The sequence below is a fragment of the Cervus canadensis genome, chromosome 3, assembly GCF_019320065.1.
Source record: "Cervus canadensis isolate Bull #8, Minnesota chromosome 3, ASM1932006v1, whole genome shotgun sequence".
NCBI lineage: Eukaryota > Metazoa > Chordata > Mammalia > Artiodactyla > Cervidae > Cervus > Cervus canadensis.
The window spans coordinates 86,652,898-86,675,765 of NC_057388.1; the positions used below are offsets into that span (position 1 = coordinate 86,652,898).

At 42.4% G+C, this 22,868-nt stretch overlaps 1 protein-coding gene across 4 annotated transcripts in view; it reads right to left on the reverse strand.

The window, feature by feature from the left end:
• GRM8 (glutamate metabotropic receptor 8) overlaps positions 1-22,868 on the reverse strand; it is an 850,596-nt gene that overhangs the window by 822,054 nt on the left and 5,674 nt on the right. For all 4 annotated transcript variants that reach the window (XM_043463632.1, XM_043463633.1, XM_043463634.1 and 1 more), the window contains exon 2: positions 17,123-17,945. In XM_043463632.1, coding sequence (XP_043319567.1) covers positions 17,123-17,632 — 510 coding nt within the window. In that variant the 5' untranslated portion in view covers positions 17,633-17,945. The remainder of the gene's footprint in view (positions 1-17,122; positions 17,946-22,868) is intronic.

Sequence of the window (22,868 nt, forward strand, 5' to 3'; positions counted from 1 at the left end):
CTTGGGAGAAAGATTCTTTACCAAGGACCCACCAGGGAAGCCCATATAAAACAAAGTACAATGCAGAACTGTGTACTTTCCCTTCATAAGATTCATTCTCTACCTGGGAATAGATTGTTAAGGGTAATTCTCTTCATGTAGATGTGATCAGCATTATTTATAGGTTTTGCATTTCTTTCACTTCAATTCGTAAACTTGTACCACTTTACCAGAATGAAACATTAATGCTATTAAACACAATGAAATTTTTGAAATGAGATGCTAAAATAATATTTATTCACCAATCTTGGACCACTACAGGATTTTAGGTTATTGATTTAACATCTAAATTTCTTATCACATGCCATGCCTAACACTGATCAGTAGAGGCTGAAAATTAACTGTAATGGCAGTCCAAAAACACAAGTTTTCATTTTAATTCCTCATAATTCAGAGAATCATTCAAGGGTAAATATACTCCGATTCTTCCAGCCTGTGTTTAAACCCACCCTATTTCACATGCACACGCTTGGCCCCATACTGCTCTCTCAGTCCATGTTGGCTCAGATCAGCATGGAGGTGACATACGGGGCCTTCAGTTAAGGAGAGGTGCTGGGTTATTTCATTTTTGTTAGAGAAGGGAGCAGTGGGAAAAATATTCTCCACTTAATCTATTTTACTTTCAGCAAGGTGTTACCTGTAAATATTAATTTACACACACGCAAAACTCACTGGGTACTTTGAGCTGTCTGAATGTAAATGAAACAAAATAATCCAGACTAAAAAAATGGAGTTTCCAGTATCTTTTCTCCTCAGGCAAAGGGTGGAAAAAAAAAAAAAAAACCAAGGATTTAAAATTCCATCCCAGTGGTTTCAAAGACAACAAAACATCTCCCATCAAGCTCCTATTTAAATAAGTGGGGTTAACGAGAGTAGAAATTACAACAGCATTAAAAAGAAAAATAAACATTTATGCCATTTTCATACAGAACCTATTTCCAAGTCACTATAATGATTTAATCCCAGAATATTGTAAATTCTTCAATTTTTTTTTTTAACCTTACTGAGATCTATGACCACTTGGTGAAACAGAGAAAGTGCAGATACTATTACTCTCAGGTAACTTGAGAATCAGAAAGACAACAAGGAGAAGCTGTGCGCCTCAAGGATGGTGGCTTTCCTGAGTGGACTGAGGCAAATCAAATCGATTCACTGATAATGCATTTAATTTTTCTCTCAGCAACTAATTGCATATCCACACTTAATGAGAACACTAGAAATAATCAAGATATGCATGTGTCGAATGACAAAAAAAATGTTTTTGATCTTAAGCTACACGGATTTCCAAAGTGCAAAAATGGGAGGTGGGGACTGGGCTTCTCTTGGGTCCACAGGGCCCTTGCTTGAATCAGACAGCAATTCACCTCCTGTATCCACTCCTACCCCGATCTGGAGGGCTTAGAGTTCTGCCCTCTGGACGCCTGGTACTCACTTGCTTGGATTTTAACTGAAGTCCCAACGTCCGCCTTCAGTGGGAGCTGGGGGCCTAGACCTCCAGCCCGCCTCTGTCCCCCTGGGCTGAGTGCTTAGTCACTCAGTCACGTCAGAGTCTGTGACCCCAGGACTGCAGCCCGCCAGGCTTCCCTGTGCACGGGACTTTCCAGGCAAGAATACTGGAGTGGGTTGTTTCCTTCTCCAGGGGATCTTCCCGACCCAGAGAGCGAACCCGCATCTCCTGCATTCCTCAGTCCTTCTAGGAGACACTTAAAGGGATCCTTTGAAGTTCTGTCATCGCAGAGAAAAAACAAGCAGATGCGAAGAACAAGAAACAAGCCCTCCACTTGCTTCCATATTCACGGAGCTGAAGGCATCAGATCAAAGGTTGGACTCAGATTCCCTACACTTGGAAGAGCTCTTTTCCTCGCCTGGCCTCAGGTTTCTACACGCCCATCCCTCCACCTTGGCCCAGCCCTGGCCCACATGGCCACGACTGATAGCTGCAGCTTGCTCAGGTGAAGTTGGCCTCTCTCCTAAACCCTGGCATCACAGCATAGCCTTATCACATTGTTTTATACCATTTGTGGTTACTGTTTTCTTGTTCCGTTGTTAAGTCATGTCCGAGTCTTTTGTAACCCCATGGACTGTAGCTCTTCAGGCTCCTCTTTTCACGGAATTCTCCAGGCAAGACTACTGGAGTGGGTTGCCATTTCCTTCTCCAGATGATCTTCCTGATCCAGGGACTGAACCTAGGTCTCCAGCATTGCAGGCAGATTCTTTACCATCTAAGCCACCAGGGAAGAATTATCATTGTATACTTGTTAGTAATTTCTCCCCAACTAGGTTCTAAGCAATGTAAAAACTTAGAATCTTCTACTTCTTTCATAATTATCCCCAGGAGTGTCAAACACTATGCATATACTTCCAAGATGCTGAATAAGCCCAAACACCTGCTGCGGACTGACTGGCTATTACCTATTTCACCTGTTAAAGAATGCAAATAAGTGGATAATATGCTGGCATTTCTTCACCCTATTCTGCTTCTCTTGGTGGAAAATAAGAGCTTTCACACTTACTGGGTTTAAAGAACACCACCAAGAGCTATTCAGCAAGTAACAATCAGGTAGGATTCTGTCCTTTCTACAAAGATGGTGCAACTCTGCATTACAAAAAATATCACTTCTCTTTCCCTGTGAAGCCTTTTCACATTTAAGTCAACTATCCATGTTTGATTAACTGGAAAATTTACCGGGCCACAATTAATATGAATGATTCACATTTTAAACAGGTGGAACAAAAGAGGTCAGCATGGGAGTCAAAGATTTATATATTTAGTTCCATTATTTTTCTTGTTGTCCAAAAATGAATGTGACTTCTACAGAAAGTACTTCTGAACCTTTTCATGCTTACATTTCTGACATTTGTATCAGAAGGTGACAGGTATAAGTATTATATAGTCCATGAGAGTATTCCCGCAATAAAGGGATACTGCTTTTGGTCCAGAGTGGGTCTATGATTCCAACTACATTAGATCATTGTACCACACATGGCAAAGAAAGGGAATTCCAACCCAAAAGAAAACCTTAAAGACTGCCTCCAGCCTTGGGGTTAGTCAACAGCATGTCCTCGACCATAGCTCCACCTCTTACACCATCAAACCAGGGCTACTGGAAAAGAGTCCAATGGAGCCAGAATATGTTACTTTTTCAAAACTGAACCCTAGTGGCATTTGTTTGGGTGCTAGAATAACCTTAAAATTCAGCACAGCCTATCTTTGAATCATCCACTCTTTCCCTGAGTCCTGAGTTGTTTGTTAATTCAATAAAACTGACTCTAACCACCTAAGACATGGATTTGTAAATAGAACTCATTATTGTCAAATTCAGACTTGACTTGAAGTAAGTAGGGAAAACCACAAGACCATTCAGATATGACCTAAATCAAATCCCTTACAGATACACAGTGGAAGTGAGAAATAGATTAAAGGCACTAGATCTAATAGACAGAGTGCCTGATGAACTATGGATAGAAGTTCATGACATTGTACAGGAGACAGGGATCAAGACCATCCCCAAGAAAAAGAAATGCAAAAAAGCAAAACGGATGTCTGAGGAGGCCTTACAAATAGCTGAGAAAAGAAGAGAAGCGAAAAGGAAAAATATATCCATTTGAATGCAGAGTTCCAAGGATTAGCAAGGAGAGATAAGAAAGCCTTCCTCAGTGATCAGTGCAAAGAAATAGAGGAAAACAACAGAATGGGAAAGACTAGAGATCCCTTAAAGAAAATTAGAGATACCAAAAGAACATTTCACGCAAAGACGGGCTCAATAAAGAACAGAAATGGTAGGGACCTAACAGAAGCAGAAGTTATTAAGAAGAGGTGGCAAGAATACACAGAAGAACTGTACAAAAAAGATCTTCATGACCTAGATAATCATGATGGTGTGATCACTCACCTAGAGCCAGACATCCTGGAATGTGAAGTCAAGTGGGCCTTAGGAAGCATCACTACAAACAAAGCTAGTGGAGGTGATGGTACCCCAGTTGAGCTATTTCAAATCCTAAAAGATGATGATGTGAAAGTGTTGCACTCAATATGTCAGCAAATTTGGAAAACTCAGCAGTGGCCACAGAACTAGAAAAGGTCAGTTTTCATTCCAATCCCAAAGAAAGGCAATGCCAAAGAATGCTCAAACTACTGCACAATTGCACTCATCTCATACGCTAGCAAATTAATGTTCAAAATTCTCCAAGTCAGGCTTCAACAGTATGTGAACCATGAACTTCCAGATGTTCAAGCTGGTTTTAGAAAAGGCAGAGGAGCCAGAGATCAAATTGCCAACATCCGTTGGATCATTGAAAAAGCAAGAGAGTTCCAGAAAAAAAAACATCTATTTCTGCTTTATTGACTACACCAAAGCCTTTGACTGTGTGGGTCACAATAAACTGTGGAAAATTCTGAAAGTGATGGGAATACCAGACCACCTGGCCTGCATTCTGTGAAATCTGTATGCACATCAGGAAGCAACAGTTAGAACTGGACATGGACCAAAAGACTGGTTCCAAATAGGAAAAGGAGTACGTCAAGGCTGTATATTGTCACCATGCTTATTTAACTTACATGCAGAGTACATCATGAGAAATGCTGGGCTGGATGAAACACAAGCTGGAATCAAGATTGCCAGGAGAAATATCAATAACCTCAGATATGCAGATGACACCACCCTTATGGTAGAAAGTGAAGAAGAACTAAAGAGCCTCTTGATGAAAGTGAAAGAAGAGAGTGAAAAAGTTGGCTTAAAGCTCAACATTCAGAAAACTAAGATCATGGCATCTGGTCCCATCACTTCATGGCAATAGATGGGGAAACAGTGGAAACAGTGGTAGACTTGGGCTCCAAAATCACTGCAGATCGTGATTGAAGCCATGAAATTAAAAGACACTCCTTGGAAGGAAAGTTATGGCCAACCTAGACAGCATATTAAAAAGCAGAGACATTACCTTGCCAACAAAGGTCCATCTAATCAAAGCTATGGTTTTTCCAGTAGTCATGTATGGATGTGAGAGTTGGACTATAAAGAAAGCTGAGCACCGAAGAATTGATGCTCTTGAACTGTGGTGTTGGAGAAGACCCTTGAGAGTCCCTTGGACTGCAAGGAGATCCAACCAGTCCATCCTAAAGGAGATCAGTCCTGAATATTCATTGGAAGGACTGATGTTGAAGCTGAAACTCCAATACTTTGACCACCTGATGCAAAGAGCTGACTCCTTTGAAAAGACCCTGATGATGGGAAAGATTGAAGGCGGGTGGAGGAGGGGATGACAGAGGATGAGACGGTTGGATGGCATCACCCACTCAATCGATATGAGCTTGGGTAAACTCTGGGAGTTGGTGATAGGCAGGGAGGCCTGGCGTGCTGCAGTCAGTGGGGTCACAAAGAGTCAGAGACGACTGAGAGACTGACCTGAACTGCTTTCTTAGCTACATTGGCTGGAGGGAGGGGTTGGTGAGGTCCTAGTATCATACTTGGCCTTCAGGCAAATTAGCTCCTTGCCAGAGCCTATTTAGAACTATCGATTGCATTGTTTCCTGGTCAATGACACCATCTTTCATTCTAATCTGCCATTGTTCACCAAATAAGACAAGTCAGGTGGGATGCTTGAGTGTTGGAGGAGAGGGTTACCTCAAGATGAATATTCAACTAACAGTGGACATCAATTATCTCCCTCCTCACTACGGTCAGCATAACTATGCGTCAGGGATTCTGCTTAGGACTTGCATGCACTTCATCTAATTTATCTTAAAACCTTATAAAGGAGGTACTATTATTATCTACTTTTTAGATCTAAGAAAGCTAACATTTAGATCACTTTGCTATACACCTGGCTTCCCAGGTGGTGCTAGTGGTAAAGAACCCACCTGCCAATGCAGGAGATGCAGGAGGCATGAGTTCGATCCCTGGGTGGGGAAGATCTCCTGGAGGAGGGCAGAGCAACCCACTTCAGTATTCTTGCCTAGAGAATCCCAAGGACAGAAGAGCCTAAGGTTAAGGTCCATGGGGTTGCAAAGAGTCAGACATGACTGAAGCAACTTATCACGCTGTACCCCTAAAACTAACACAACATTGTAAATCAACTATACTCCAATAAATTTTTTTTAATTTTAAAAAATAAATACACACACATAAAAGAAAGCTAAGATTTAGAAATTAACTAGCATGCTTAAGGTTTATTGTTGTTGTTTAAGTCCTGTCCAACTCTTGGCGACCCACACCAGGCTCCTCTGTGCTGCACTCTCTCCCGGAGTTTGCTCAAATTCATGTCCATTGAGTAGGTGATACTAAATAATCATCTCATCCTCTGCCATCCCCTTCTCCTTTTGCCTTCACTCTTTCCCAGCATCAGGGTTATTTCCAATGAGTAGTCATGCTTAAGGTAATACAGCTAAAAAGTGTTACATCAGAATTTGAACCCAGGAAGTTTGACTATGAAACCTGACCTATTTCATATAGTTCACATTAATCTGTTTTACTCAAAACAGTACCAAGCACCACTAGATAAGTACATTACCATAATCTATAATTTGAAGAGACAGCTCCTGAGGATAAATATCTACAGGACACAAATATTGCTGCAAAAAATCTGCTTAGGAATGATATGTCCTTTGTTCTCTAAACAATATAAATGCAAACATTCTCAGAGCTGAAATGATAAATCACTTTGAGAACTCTAATACATAGAATTGTCACAATGTTAATACGTAAATTTAAAATGTAAGAAATAGTGCAAACACTAATGAAACTTAGAATTCACTCTCAATCCATGTAAAAAGAAGCAAGGATGAGCTGGAGCAAGAATATGTCACCATCCCTACTTCCCAAAGGAGCCCAGGGTGGCACGTGGGGGACACAGAACAGATACCTGACTCCAAAGTTGAGCCTCAGCAGTAGACCTGGGGCTATCTTATATCGAGGAACCCAGTCTCCCCAAGCGCAGAGGGAGCCTGGGAGAGTCTTGGAAGGAGACAAATGGCCAACATTGAAAACACATGCCTATCAGCTTACTGGGCCAAAGGAAATAAAGCAGCAGAAATTGGCTTCATTCTGAAAACAGACAAAGGTAGCTTAGTGAAAAGTGAAAGTCGTTCCGTCGTGTCCAACTCTTTGCAACCCCATGGACTATACAGTCCATGGAATTCTCCAGGCCAGAATATTGGAGTGAGTAGCCTTTCCCTTCTCCAGGGGATCTTCCCAGCCCAGGGATCAAACCCAGGTCTCCCGCACTGCAGGCGGATTCTTTACCAGCTGAGCCACAGGGGAAGTCCAGGTTGATGTTATACCTGGATCCCTTTCCAACCCACCAGCCTGGTACTCATTATGTGTTTAAAATACGTAAATATTGTGCTAACTCACTTCAGTTGTCTCTGACTCTCTGTGACCCCATGGACCATAGCCTTCCAGGGTCCTCTTTCCATGGGATTTTCCAGGCAAGAATACTGGAGTGAGTTGCCATGCCCTCTTCCAGGGGATCTTCCCAACCCAAGGATCGAACCCTCATCTCCTATATCTCCTGCACTGGCAAGCAGGTTCTTTACCACTACAGCCACCTAGGAAGCCCAACAGGAAGATTACATGTATATTTTTATGTTATTAAGAGTGCTTAGACATAGGGAGAGTCCCTTAATACAGCTGAAAGAGATGTCTCTGTCTTTTGCCAGAGAACACTTTCTATCAATTAAATGGGTAAATAAGCCCTTTTTCCCCACTGTTGGGAAAGGAGGGCCTCTTGTGACCCTCTATTGATTAAGACTGCTGTGGAATGTTATTTGCAATCTCATCGCATAATGGAAATCAGGAGGTAGCTGTCATGGTTTCTGAAGACAAATTACTGGTAGCTGAGTCAAACCATAGCCTCTTTTCGTCTCTGACTGTTCTCAATTCCCTGTTAATGTGCACCTCACAGTCTAGGCTTCTTAAATCGGTCCGCTCCACAGTCATAGGTAGTAAAACTGAGGAAATGTGGTCATCTAAGTGACCCCGCTTTAGGAACCGTGTTCAAGAGGCCATTCCGCTGATCAGGACTCCTGAGCCATGCATTATTTAATAAGGAACACAACTTCCAAAAGGGCACACAATTAAAAATAGATCCATACAGCAGCTGCTGTGATCATGACCAATAGGAACAGAAATTCAACCAGGCATAAGTCAAAAGAATAAAAGGCCGCTACCAGACAGAACATTGTTCAACCTCATTTTTGTCTTGTGTACTTTGACTTGCTAAGTCAGCCAGCAAGCGATTTGCACGGAGCAGAGGTTCTCAAAGCATGATCGGCAAAACGGCAGCATCAGCATCACCTGGGAACCACTGGAAATACCAGGTCTCAGACCCCAACCCAGACTTACTGACTCAGAAGCTCTGCCGGGGGCTCAGCAATGCTGCTTTCACAAGCCCTCTGGGTGATTCAGATGCAGGCTAAAGTTTCAGAGCAGGAGCCAGGGGCAGCCCCCAGAGGTGAAGTTTCCCCAGAAAGTACAACCTTTGGTTGTTTTATCGCTTTCTAGCTAGCTTCTTAAGAGTCTGGGAAGAAACCTGTCCTGAAACCAAATAAAAGCACTGCCACCTTCAATTTGGCTGTGTGCTAAAACTACTTTTTAAAAAAAAAAAAGCAACAAACAAACAAAGTCTCTAAATTTCTTTAAAAAACTAACCACTGCGATCTTTGGGGTGAAAGAGTTAACAGAAGCGCATAGGACTTTCCTTGCAGAAATATATTTATCTACATAGTCGGTAAAGAATCTCCCTGCAATGCAGGAGACCCGTGTTCGATTCCTAGGTCAGGAAGATTCCCCTGGAGAAGGAAATGGCAACCCACTCCAGTGTTCTTACCTGGACAATCCCAAGGACAGAGCAGCCTGGTGGGCTCCAGTCCACGGGGGTCACAAGAGTTGGACACGACTTAGTGACAAAACCACCACCACCAACATACACCCTGACTTGTTCTAGAAAGGCTTTTCAGACAACTTCTTACACACACACACACACACACAAATGCATAGCACTGTCACAATTCTCTTGGAAAAACTCCTCACTACTTTCCAAACCACCTCGTTATTATTTATTTAAAGCTTTAATTTTGGCTGTGCTGGGTCTTCGTGGCTGTGCAGCCCTTTTCTCCAGTTGCGGTGTGCGGGCTTCTCACTGCGGGGGCTTCTCTAGCTGCAGAGCACAGGCTCTAAGGTATGTGGGCTGTAGTATTGGCTCCGGGGCTCTAGAGCTTGGACTCAGTAGCTGTGGCACCAGGGCTTAGTTGCTCTGTGACATGTGGGATCCTCCCCAACCAGGGATCAAACCCATGTCTCCTGCATTGGCAGGTGGATTCTTTCCCATTGAGCCACCAGAGAAGCCCTTATCTACTTTTAGCTGAATGAAAGATTGTTTAAATTCTATAGGCTTGTTTTATAGCTTTCTAGCTGTCTTCTGAAGAGTCTGGGAAGAAACCTGTCCTGAAACAATTTTCAAAAGTTTCACACACATGATTTCATATAATCGCATAATAATCCTTCTTTCCCCTACTCCTTTATTGCCCCTCTCCTCTTCCCTCTCCTCACTCACGCATGCATGCATGCTAAGCTGCTTCAGTCATATCTGACTCTGTGATCCTATGGACCGTAACCAGCCAGGCTCCTCTGTCCAAGGGTTTCTCCAGGCAAGGATACAAGTGCATTGCCATGCCCTCTTCCAGGGGATCTCCCAACCCAGAGATCGAACCTGCATCTCTTTATGTCTCCTGCATTGGCAAGCGTGTTCTTTACCGCTAGCGCCACCTGGGGAGCCCGTCCTCACTCACAATCACTAGTTAAAACAATCTTTTTTCTTTTTTTGGCTGCACCATGGTTGGCACTTGGGATCTTAGTTTCCTGACCAAGGATCAAACCCAGGCCCCCTGCAGTGGAAACTCGGAGTGTTAACCACTGAACTGCCAGGGAAGTCCCTGCCTTATTAAACACTGAAAAGACAGGCATTAATCACTGTCAGGTCTTAAGATGTCTTCCATATTCACTGTAGGATGTTAAACCTTTTGAGGCTAGGAAAAAGGAAAGTAAGAAACATTTCATTTAAATTCACCAAGTTTAAAATCTGCTCCACCCGACAAGTCATGATGCTGCTTTAACAGTCTGAATACATGACCACAATACTAACACTGGTTCTAAGTTACTCAATGTCATGAAGAGCCATGGCCTGTGATGCGGGCCTATGTCATGTGAGTCTAACTTGTAGCAAAGTGTTTTGGGGGAATTCATCAATTCAGCCCCTCTGCTGGTCCAAGAAGGGGCACAATGACATCAAAATTCACTCAAGAGCTAACAGTGCTCAGGTGAGCCTCTGGCATTGTTTTTACTTTTTTCAAATAATTAAGTGACCTTTAGAAATCAAAGTCAAATAACTCATCAGTAAAGGATTTATTGAATAAATGATGCTTTATTCATATAATTAAAGTTAAAGGTTCTATAGCTAAAGCTTTATAGCTCTCAGTCCTGGATAAATAACAGAATCACCTGGTGATTATAATATACCAATACCAGGGCTCCACCCCAGTTTTGTTGGTCTTGGGTAGGATTTGGGCTTTTTAAAAAAACTATCCAGGTGATAGTAACATGCAGCCAGGGTTGAGAATTACTGAGGTGACTCTATACTAACCAACATGGAAATCTCTCCCAGTCACATTGTTACATGGAAAAAAAAAATGTCAGGCATATCTATTAATAAAATTCTGTGTATGGAGCTTTACTGATAGATATGTGTGTTTGAATATAGCCTCTTTCCATTTTATACTCTCTACTTATTCATTGCTTGGACTTTTCAAAATGAGAATGTGCTCATGTCTTTTACTTAAATTTTTAGTTTTAAAAATCTGTTTAGAGAAAACATGCATTGGTAGGAAAATGAGGCAGCACATGAAAATATAGGAATTCCCCAAATACACCATCTCTCCTTCTTTCTCCCCCTCTCTCTCCTCTTGTTCCTTTTTCTCAAACAGTACAAAAGTAAAACACAAAAAATCCCATATCTGTTCTATGGACCCAACACCTATTATTTCCAATATCTGGAATTGGGGTGAGGGAGGTGGAAGTGCGTGGAGAGATATGATTCATTCATTCATTCAGCAAACATTTATTGGGTTTGCAGATAAGTCCATACTAGGTATTGGAAATACAACCACAAATAAGATATATATGCCCTATGCTTATCATGGATATCATCCTGCCCTCATGGAGCTTTGTTACATGTAACAAAGAAACTTAATGTAGTGGAGAGAAGTGAGAAGAGACTTGCCCAAGTGGAACTAGACCTTCATCATGGAAGTAATGGCAGCCATGAGACCTTTAAGAAGAGAGGCATGACCACATCTGAATATTTATGTATCCCTATTGCTGTGAGTTGTGTCAGCGACAACAGGTAGTGCCCATTTCCCCCATCACGCCCACTTAGAGCCACTAAGAGAGAACACCCATCATCTCTCATCTGAAGTGAACAGGCTCTTTACAAAACTAAATTAGAGCTTGCCACAGGAGCAAAGGATTGACTGAGGAATCTATCTTTCAATTTTCCATTATCTATTTGCCATCAAATAAGATTTAACATAAAATGTTACCTCCTGCTGAGTTTATTGATTGGGCTCATTTTTCTGTCCATCTAACTAGATAAGCCTGGATAGGCAGATTTACCTGTTCAGAGTTTAGAGTTAAGAAAGCCCATTGTATGCAATAAATAACTTGCAAAATGCTTGGCTTTATGGGAGTGGTTGCTGCAATTAGTGGAGTTTCTTGGAAGAAAATACATCTTTGTAAACATAGAAGGGTTGGCAAGCACATCTAGGGCAATGGGATGCCTCACTGTACTTCACTGACTTAACATGGTCAATTTTAGCCATTTAGAGCCAGGACACTTCCACACAGGGAGAAATCATCTAGCCCACAAGTGGATTTCTATTCAAAAGTCCCATTTGATTGCTTTGGAAAGCATACACTATAGACTAACCTCCCATCCTTCGATAGTCAAAAATTAACTCTCGGTAAAGTTCACCAGAAAAACAGGAGAAAGAATCACATCTGACACTGTCCTTCCTTAACCCAGATGCATCTGTGTGGACATTAACATGCATTACTTCCAAGCGCCAATGTGCTATTTTTAACTTAGAATGTTCAATCTTTGCCCAAAGTAAGACATGATTAGTGTTTTGAGGAACGGATTTGCTCTAATTTAAAGCAGAGGGGTGGAAATTTCCAGAAAAGGAAAAAAAACCCAGCTCTTTATAAAACATATGCAAATTCCTCGAAACTGCTTTATAAAACAAATTTAAATGATGGGCTTCCTGGCCAACATACCCAAAAGACCCTCTCATTCTTTTTAATTCTTTTCAAACTACGCAAACTCTATCTGAGAGCTGGACTCCTCTTTTCTTTGGTCTCTCTGCAACACGGGAGCCACTGAAATGGCAGATCTGCCTTCATGCAGGTTGGAGCAGTTCCGAGTTTTCTGAATTTGCCACTCTGCAGTTATCCTAATCGATCCTACTATTATCTACAAATATTAACATTGCTGTTGTTTTTTGTTCCATTGCTCAGTCATGTCCAACTCTTTGCAGCCCCATGAACTGCAGCACTCCAGGCTTCCCTGTCCTCCACTATCTCCTGGAGTCTGCCCAAGTTCATGTCCATTTGAAAAGGAAAAGTTAAAATTTTACATAACCTCCTGCTCCTTCTGCCTCTGTAACTCAGCTTGCCTTGCAAAGTCTGGATCACGTAGGTCTCAGAAAATGAGTACTCACAATACTAGGACCTAGAGCTTATCTCACTCACCCTTGTCCTGCTCTTTGCAATTGCCCAGCCTCTGCAAACCCGCAAACCTGCTTAATCATGCCTGTCCATGTATAAAAACTCTGTAACCCCTTCGTTCAGGGCTCAGAGCTTGGAGTGTTAACTCCTCTGGGCCCGCGGAGCTAATAAACCAGAGTTCTCCAACTCTCCTAGTATGGTGCTTGGTTTCTGGATTAGGGGTTTCTCCAACACATTGAGTCTTTGTTGCCATCCAACCATCTCATCCTCTGTAGTCCTCTTCTTCTCCTGCCCTCAATCTTTGCCAGCACTTGGTTAGACATAAAACAGTCACCGAGGTGACTGCTCTGCCCCTCTGTTAACCCAAATATGACGTGTGTGTGTGTGTGTGTGTGTGTGTGTTAAGGCTGTGTGTAGTGCTTCTAAAAAGTTCAGATCATTAACACTTTGTCTGTGACGCTCAAACTTGTTTTCACTCCCAATGCTCCTGAGAAACAGGAGACAGTACAATGAGTAAAAATGGTTCTCAGGCGCGGGTTCGGAGGCTCGCACTCACTGGGTCCTGTCACAGGAAAAGCCTCTGAGGTAGTTCTGACCGCTGATACCCCGTCCCCCGGGCAGGGAGTGCGCGCCCCCTGGCTCGGGTAGACAATCACTGGTTTGGTGTGGCATTCTGAGCCCAGGGCTGGGGCCACGGGGCCGCTTCTGCCTGTCCCCCTCACCAGTAGAGTCTGGCTCCACTCCCTGTCCAATTCACTGCTAAAGTTTAAAGGACTGATTTTTTCATTTGGCCCTGAGCTTTGACAGGAAGAGAAACAAAGGGCAACATTCCTTCGCTCTAGAAAGGAGCAGGAGCAGCTGTATTCCAGGACAGAGGAGATGCGAGGGTGCATGGCGGCGGGCTGCCAGCATGCTCAGTCATGTCCCACTTTGACCACACAGACTGCAGCCCACCAGGCTCCTCTGTCCATGGGATTTCCCAGGCAAGAATCCTGGAGTGGGTAGCCATTTCCTTCTCCAGGAGATCTACCCCCGCCCCGGGATGGAACTCATGTCTCTTGAGTCTCCCGCACACTGTTCTCCACCCCAAAAAGTGCTGTCTCTGGGGGGCTAAATGAACGCCACCCCCCCCCCCTCATGTCTGAATTGCCTTTACAAAGATACACCATTTCATCAAACCACAATTAGTGATCCCACAAGAAACAGAATCTTCCTCTGACTTAAACAGACATGCTATATGCAGATGGCATGCATGCGTGCTATGCGTGTATACCTCCTTTCCTGGAACAAGGCTTCAGTTAGGAGAACATAGAGGGACATGAGGCCAGGAAAGACTGCCAAGGAGGGCCAGACTGAAGGACGAGGAAGCTGGGGGTGCCTGAAGGCCTTTGTCTCCTTCACAATGCAGCCGAGGCAGATACTACATGGCTTTACCCGGACTGTCCAGAAAAAAGAGAACTGAGACATTCGGAGATTACTTCTGATTTCAGCCCAAATATTTTCTATATAATTTTAAACAGATTCTAAAAAACCCAAGTAATGCTTATTGTTGAGCAGGACAGTGATAAATTCATTAATCAAGATTTTGTTTACATCCCTCATGGTCAGGGTTAATCGTTTGTGGGTTTCCAAACCAAGATGCTCGACCTTCTGTAACTCCATTAATCCAGGAATAAGTGGCACTATGTTGATATCCAGGAGTATTTTTTAGATACTACGGGTCATATGCTGTCCTGGAGGGTCCCAAGTGCCGTAAAATTGTCCTAAATATTTAATTTTATTCACAGTCACATTATTTGGTTAATCAAAGTATTAATCTTTCAAAAGGAAGTATAAGCCCTTCCCCAAGGCATTAATTTGCCAATCATTCCTTTGATAACTATTGTAATATCTCATGTCAGTCCTAGCATACATGTTTAAACAGAATATATTTTCACACATAAAGTGAAACATTTTCTATTCCAAAAGTGACCATCATTTCATAATTAATATCAGTGTGGAGCGCTAGCTAGAGGTCTCATATAAATCATCAAAATAAATGAAAATGGCACAACAATGAAACTGCAATTATCAATTCAGTCACATGATTCCAGGTTCAGCTAGAACACAGGCTGATCACTTACATCTTCTCACTTGCTTATAAAAGACAAATCTTTCAAGCCCCAGTTATTTGGTTAAAAAATATATCTGCTTCCAGATATTAAATGCTCACTCTGGACCAGCATACTGGTCTTAGTTAAGACACCTAGCATAACCAAGATTTCCTTCTGGCTAAAAGGCAGGAATGGCAGCCCCTTCATCTGCTGACCGATGGTTTCCAGAATTGGCCTACAGCACCGGACTCTGCCCAGAGTCAATGGTAGTTCTCCCCCCTGGTCGAATAAGGCCCCTCAGAGTCACCCAAGAGGGTGAGGAGAGAATTGGCCTGTCAGTGAGAGAACAAAGCAGAGAGAAGCCAAGTCTAGAATGCATTAAAACAAAACCTACCCTTCAGGTGGCCCAAAGTTTCCTTTGGCAGCCCAAGCAGACAAAAGACAGTCAGGTCTTGGTGGAATCCTTCACCACCATTTTCTCATTAAATAATCCAACAGACTAACACAGGTAAGAGGTTACCTTGCCTCCAGGTAAGGGGTCGGTTGGCCCAAAAGAAATTGCTAACAACTGTATCCAGTTTCCTTTGAAAGTTTCCAGAGATGGAAAACTAAAGCACCTTTGGCCGCCTATTTCAACTTGGCATCCTTCTTGCCAAGGAGGCTCTTCCTAACGTCTGGCTCAAATATCTCAGGTATTCCCTGATGCCTTTGTGTGACTCTTCAGTACTCCTTAGACACAGAGCACTTCGGCTCAGCAGCATCCTCATTTGAGAAAATTTCATCAATCTGAAAATAGTCATTAAGCTGCCTCTTACCATTCTCTCCTCTAAACTAAGGGAATTCATACAGAAGCTAGGGGGATGTTATAGACGTGAACCAGACTAGATGGTCCCCCAAGACAGCTTCCAAAGCCGAAAGACTTTGATTTGAACACTTCTTTTTTTTTTAAGTTTGCCATCACTTTGTTCATTTTTGTCATTATTATCTGTCATCTATCCAACTTCTCCACATTCTTTTAATATTTTTAAATCTAATACACACAGAAACAGTTTCTTATAACATTAGATGAAGACTCATTAATTCAGAATAAGTTGGAAAAGTCATGTCCCACTAAGTAAAAAAATCAGAGTGAAAAATATTTTCAACTTTTAAAATGTTGCCTATTACCAAAGACTACGTAACAAATATTAATAAATAAAATAAGAATGTTAATGAAAAATAAGTCACAATAACTTTATGGGACTTTATGCCTTCAAACTATTGTTTCATATTTATATTCTTTTGCCAATTTTATCTGATATGTAAATGCAATCTGTAGGTAATAGATCATCCTAAACCAAAAAGTTTTACATTATCCTGCTAAACCTGAGTTTTTAATGCAATAAGAATTACATATAATTATTCAAAGTCTGCATCAGGCAGTCTGAATTAATGAGACGCTGTTCTATTGTAGCTATAATAAACCTGACAACTTCATGGCCATCTTCTAGTCCAGAGTGTCAGTCCCATCTACACATTAGTGATAAATACAATTTCCTCACACAGGAACTTCTGTCATAGCAGAACCTCCCACATTAAGGAAGTTTCACCAATTATCTTATACCTCAAATACCATAGAAACATTTGATCTGATAAATGAGCTAAAAATTCATTAGACTCTCAAAAGCTACTTGCTTTGCTTTAAAACCAGCCCAGTTATGTACACACTGCTATATTTAAATGGATAACCAACAAAAACTTATTGTATAGCACATGGAACTCTGCTCAAGGTTATGTGCCAGCCTGGATGGGAGGGGCCTGGAGAAGAATGGATACATGTTATATGTATGGCTGAGTCCCTTCAATGTTCACCTGAAACTACCACAGTATTGTTAATGGACTATACCCCAATACAAAATGCTTTTAGTGTTAAAAAAAAATTAAAATTAAAAGAGAATATCACAAGATGTTGAGGACTCAACATGTCATGGGAATTATCACCTGTTTGTTCAGAAAAAAAAAAGTCACAATTAATCCAATTAATTGCTTTAAAAATATGGAACTAAATCAACACTTGTAGAAACCTAGACACAAACTCCTCTCTTTGGGGAAACTGTGGCCCTGAAAGAGTCTATGAGCATCTTTACTAGGTTCACTTTCTTCTTAAACCTGCAGCTGGAATCAGGACAACTTACTGTCTTGTTACAATGGTCAGAATTGTCTAGTGCCTTTACCTACCTTAAAAAGTCTTAAAATGTTAGCCACCATGATGGACACGGAGCTCGCGGCAGCACCGATAACACCAGAAATCTTGTCAGGCTTGGTGAAAATGGGCGGATCTCCATTAGCACATTTCACATCAGAAGCATCCTTCTCTATCAAAGCCTGCACAAACGTTAGGGACTGCTCCAAAGCATAGGTGTCCCTGGAGCAGGTGTCCAGGATCCGGACACCCAGAGTGATATTGGAGAGGAGATCAGGGTCCTTATTAATCTGGTCAATTGCATAAAGCATGGCCTCCAATCTGTGGATCCCCTTCTCTTTCTTCAGCTCCCCACAAGGCACCCCTCTCTCTCCCTTTGCATGGACAGGAAAGAGACCTCCCAAAATGATGTCCCCATCCACTCGGATGGAATGGGCATACTCTTGGCTGTGAGTTCTTTGCATCATCGTGAGGATCCAGTAGAACTTGGCCGTCAGGAGAAAGAAACAAGGGCAAGAGGCTGATCGCTTTCCCTCGCATACCATTTTCTCCGCGGGCGGTGTTGCAATCCAATACCCAAAGTTTATTCTTGCCACAGAAGAAGGGGGGCCACCTGAGGCTGCACCTTCTGGAGGCTACCATCAGGGCCCATGAGGAAAAGGCTCTGTGGGTTTCAGCAAGTGTTCTTGATTTGAATGTCACAGTGAATTTCCATCAGACCCCAAGGTTCTATTTTATTTCCACATAAAGTCAACTTGCCTGGAATGACGCAAAAATCAGAGGAACAGCTGAGGTTCTGATGTTGGGATGAAGTCACCAATTCACGTCCTTGAAGTCAGCCCTGTAGCAGAATTATTCCTGAAGGGCAGAAGGAAGAAAAGAAAGGGTTCCATTCAATGGGCCTACATTTTTCATTTCTTAAGCCCTGTTTGCACCGACCTCTTTTTTCATTGTTTCATTTTCACTATTCAGTAAGAAACTAATTCTTTCTGTCCCCTTATGATTCTGAACACCTGGCTGCACTGCATCTAAACAGAGAGATGGATGACACTTTTGGAGCAAGGGAAACAGAAAAGTTATCAGTAACTAGGTTGACTCTTGCAAATCAGAAAGTACTTTTATTTACCATTTTATTTCAATAAATCCAATTTCCATGAAGGTAAAAATCCTGTGATTGATGGCATTATTTCTTTTCAAATCTGTTTTTACTTTTTACAGCTGTCTGAATTTAGCATTTAAATTTTGTCCACAAAATCAGAATGAAAGGCTATTTTCTGTGATGTATTCAACAAGCCAGTCATCTGTTAATGACATTTTTTGGTGCCTTGGATTTTCCGAGGGCAAAAGTGATTATTCAATCACAAAAAAAAAACAAGAGAGAGAGAAAATCCACCCAAGGAGCGCAAAATGTGTAAGTTTTAGAGCTTGTGAAAAGATTAGACATACAATGTCAGCAATTTCATATAAATTATCTTATTGTTCTCTGTTAATAAAAAACGACATGAAAATTAAACACATAGGGTGAGTTATGTGTGAAAAATATTCCTATCACCTTTGTCTGTTTCCTATTAATTTGTCAGAATGCAAGTAATGGGTATGCTTGCAGTTCTGAAGTAAACACTCCTTGATCCTAGAATCCTTATGACCAAATCAGAGCTTGAGATGAACTAAAGAGTTTCTCAATTTTGTCTGACTCAGTGGGGAAAACAGTTATTTCACCAAGATGAGAAATAACCAAGAGTGAAAACAACTACAAGCAAATCTGTAGAAGTTTATTCTAAGACCTTCACTCTTAAATAATTCCATGAGATTTTTTTCAAAGGACTTTAGTGGAGATTTAACTGAAAATGGGAACTGACTTCATGGAAGGGAATTTGATGTTTGAAATGAACATGCAATTAACAGAGTAAACATACCAATGTATTTTGCTAGAATGGGTAATCTAATGTTCATTTCTAACCTATTTATACAAACAAGTCTGAAACCTGAAATGTGGATAATTCTCCTCTACCCTAGTCAACCAACATCTGGTTATATTTTCCATTCACTTGTTCAGTTTCCAGTTCATAAAATTTTCATCCTGTCCTCACTATCCCAAAGGAAAGGATGGTGCCTCCCTAGAGAACAACTGAACATATGTCCAAAACCCTTCAGAGAAAGCTGCATTTTTTTCAGTTTCAGATGAAGTGAGGGGATTTATCAGAGCCCACTGCCTGGAATTTCAGAGTACACATCTGGAATACACTCAGAAATACAGCCAATGACCCACAGTCTGTTGAGACAGTTCTTGTCTGCCCATGATAAGCATTTCCGGACTCTTGATACTTGCCAAGCCCTGGATTTTCCCAATTCTGCCCCAAAATACTTAGTCCTTTTCTGTTTTTTCTCACCACTCGACGGATGTTCTATCACATGTAATTTTCCTAGCAGCTGCTTCTCCCACAGAAAATCTGATTTGGCAACAGCCTGACCTCAGGCATTCCACAAGAGGAAAACACTTAGAAAGTCAAGTTGACTTTCTGGATGATGCCATTGAAGTGATAGACCATAAATTACCCCAACCACCCATTAAGAGAAGGAGTATTGTGTTTTACAGTTTCACAACGAAGACCAGTTAGAAGACAGTAAAACCTTAACTCTGACCACTAATTCAGGGCTTGAGACCAAGTCCACAGGGCTGACCCTGAGTGTATCCTTTCTGGCAGACCACAGGATGAATGATACTTGAAGAAGAGATGATGAAGGGGAAAAGGGGAAAAGACCAGCCTTTCTTTGTTACTCCAAGCCACCTCCCAAGTACTTAAAACACTTCAGAGAATAAATGGTTTTCAATTATAGATGACCATAAACACAGTTCATCTGTTAATTACAAGTCATCCTTACCTCTGCCACTCACATAGCTCTAACCTAGTTCCCCTTGTTGTACTGCCCTGGAAATAGTAAAATTGAGTTTCTTTTAAAGGTATGCATCCCATAGGTCTGTTTAGAGCTTTAAGTTAAGGAAAAGTTGGGGAGTGAGTAACAGAGGGACACGAATTAGTTTTGTGTAGTGGATGTGTGTGTAAGTCCTTCAGGTGTGTCCAGCTCTTTTCGACCCCATGAACTGTTGCCAGCCAGGCTCCTCTGTCCATGGAATTCTCCAGGCAAGATTACTGGGGTGAGTAGCCATTTCCTCCTCCAGGGGATCTTCCCGACCCAGGGATCAAACCCAGGTCTCCCACATTGCAGGCAGAATCTTTACCATCTTGGCCACCAGGTAAGCCCTATGTTTACTGGATGGATGCTCTTAAATGGAAAACGAGAGGTTCCATTTTGGTTGTTATTTATTGGGCAGTTTACTTGTATTTTTGCTTAAGTTTCCTCCTTTGCAACATAGAATTAATGGCACATAACCTCTCCAAAGCTCGGTTTCTGGTCTATTAGGGGGTGTCAGAACCCGCCACAGGGCACACAGAAAGCGCAGTATCTGGCCCAGGGTAAGTGCTCAAGAAACAGGACCTATCATTGCTAATTTAGTCTGCAGTTCCTTTTCCACTGAAGCAGAGCAACTGTTTCCATATTTGCCCAGTTGGTGAGGCTGTAACTGAAAATTTCTGTCACTTTAAAAGTAAAATCAGAGCTACTCATAAAATATTGAAATACAGCAGTTATTTCAAAATCTGATACATTGTCATAAGAATCAGACTCCTGATGGCTAGAAGGCTTAGTTTTCCTTTTAAATTCTAAGGGAAAATATATTTGAAAGTTTGTGGAAAAACGACATAAATCTGGTGGCATCGTATAATCTTGCATTGCCTAATCTTGCTCTTGGGCAATTCTTGGGAGCTTTCATCTAAACTCATCCTAGTCAGAGTCAATGAATTTTAACAAAATAATGACCTTTTTGTGCTACCAAGCCAAATAGCTCTACTTCAGGTTCTGGGCTTGATTTAAAATCAGTTTTTCTCTGAAACTGACCTTCCTCTGGGGCTCGATACAAACCCACCTGAGCTGATGGACATCTTCAAAGAGGTGTGAGGTCCACGCTCCTGAAAGCATCCTCTGAGGGGAGCAGACACCTTCCACTGCTTCTGAGCCCTCAGAAGGGCCTTCCAGGAGATTTAACCATTAAATGCCCATGCAGCCCTGCTCGTTACCTCCCAGCCAGTCCTAAGTACATGGTATATGGGTACCCTGCATATCATTAGCACTTCCATTAACCAACACACTGGCCCAAGTCTGCTGGGGAGCAGGCCCCCAGCTGGGATCTGAGTCTATGGCTCCAGCTATTTCCTGAAAGTATGGACAGCTCCTCCAGGGCCAAGGCCCTGCATTCTACTTCTTTTTATCTTCTAGGTACCTTCCCTGTGCATGCTTGCTAAATCACTTCAGTTATGTCCAACTCTTTGCAACCCTACAGACCGGAGCCTGCCAGGCTCCTCTGTCCATGGGATTCTGCAGGCAAGAATACTAGGGTGGGTTGCCATTTCCTCCTCCAGGGGATGTCCCCAGCCCAGGGATTGAACCCACGTCTCTTACGTCTCCTGTACTGGCAGGTAGGTTCTTTACCACTAGCACAACCCGGGAAGCCCTACCTTCTCTGTATCAAAGTCTCAAACACCTAACAGAGTATCCATTGAATTTTCATACACCAAGCTCTTACATAAATGAGAGGGGGAAAATAGGCTCAAAGAGGTTGAAGATGGCCCAAAACCCTGAATGGCGCCACAGGCAAAGTCCTCCCGGGAGGTGGGGAGGGAGGGGGGTCCTGCCATTTGAGGAAACCCCCCAGGGCTGCAGAGACTGACTGGGACAACACAAGGAGAAGGCCCCTCCACTGAAGTCTTTGAGAAACAGCTTTGTTGACCAGCTTTTTAAGAAAAACAATGCACTCATTAGGAGGGGTCACCTGGGGGCATTTCCAGGGCAGGATGATTTCTGAATCTTTCAAAGGACTGAGAATATCAAATGCAGTTTGTCCAAACGCCTCAGCTTCAAATCAGGTTTCCCAGGCAGCCTGAGGACAGTGAGAACAAAACCACCAAGCCATGTGGTGGGGGGTGGGGGGTGGGGGATGGGGCGATGGGGGGATGGGGGGATGGGGGATGGGGGGATGGGGGATGGGGGGGAATCTATCAGGGGCTGTCACCAGGTCTTCCTCCAGCACTTGGCTAGTTCTTTTAAGACATGATAGGGTAAAATCCTTACAGGAACAGAAATAGCCAAGGATTGTAATCATTTTCTCATAAAAAGGCCAAACAGCCTCTCTCTGCTGGATTCTATTCAGCTCTTTAACAAAAAGGTTAAGCCAAATATTGTCATCAATTCACAAAATTGCAAATTTGGCAGTTTCTGCCCACACTTGCAGCCATTTTTCAGCTGCTGTAGAAAATGCATCAGATTTGTTTGTCTTCTCCTCTGCCACCACAGGTGTGCACAGCCCTGGAATTCTGGTTGGGGCAAAGTGAAGATGGGCTAGACAGAGCCTTCCCTAGTAAGAGAGTCCCAGATTTGGATCCTTGTCTGACAGTCCCTGGCTGATGACACTCGGCATGTCACTTCACCTGTGTGTGCTTCCATTTCCTCATCTGTGAGATGAGTGAGATGGACCATATAATCTCTAAGGTGTCTTCCAGCTTCCCGTTCTGAGGTTCTATTATTTAATAATAAAGGAGTATGAGATTACGCTCAAAACACCAGAGCAAGGCTTTGCCAACAGAACACAATAACTGATTTTGTTTGCAAGCTGAGTGGCTTTTTCCCATCAGTAAGAGAGGATTGTGAAAGCTCTTCTCTAGGAGC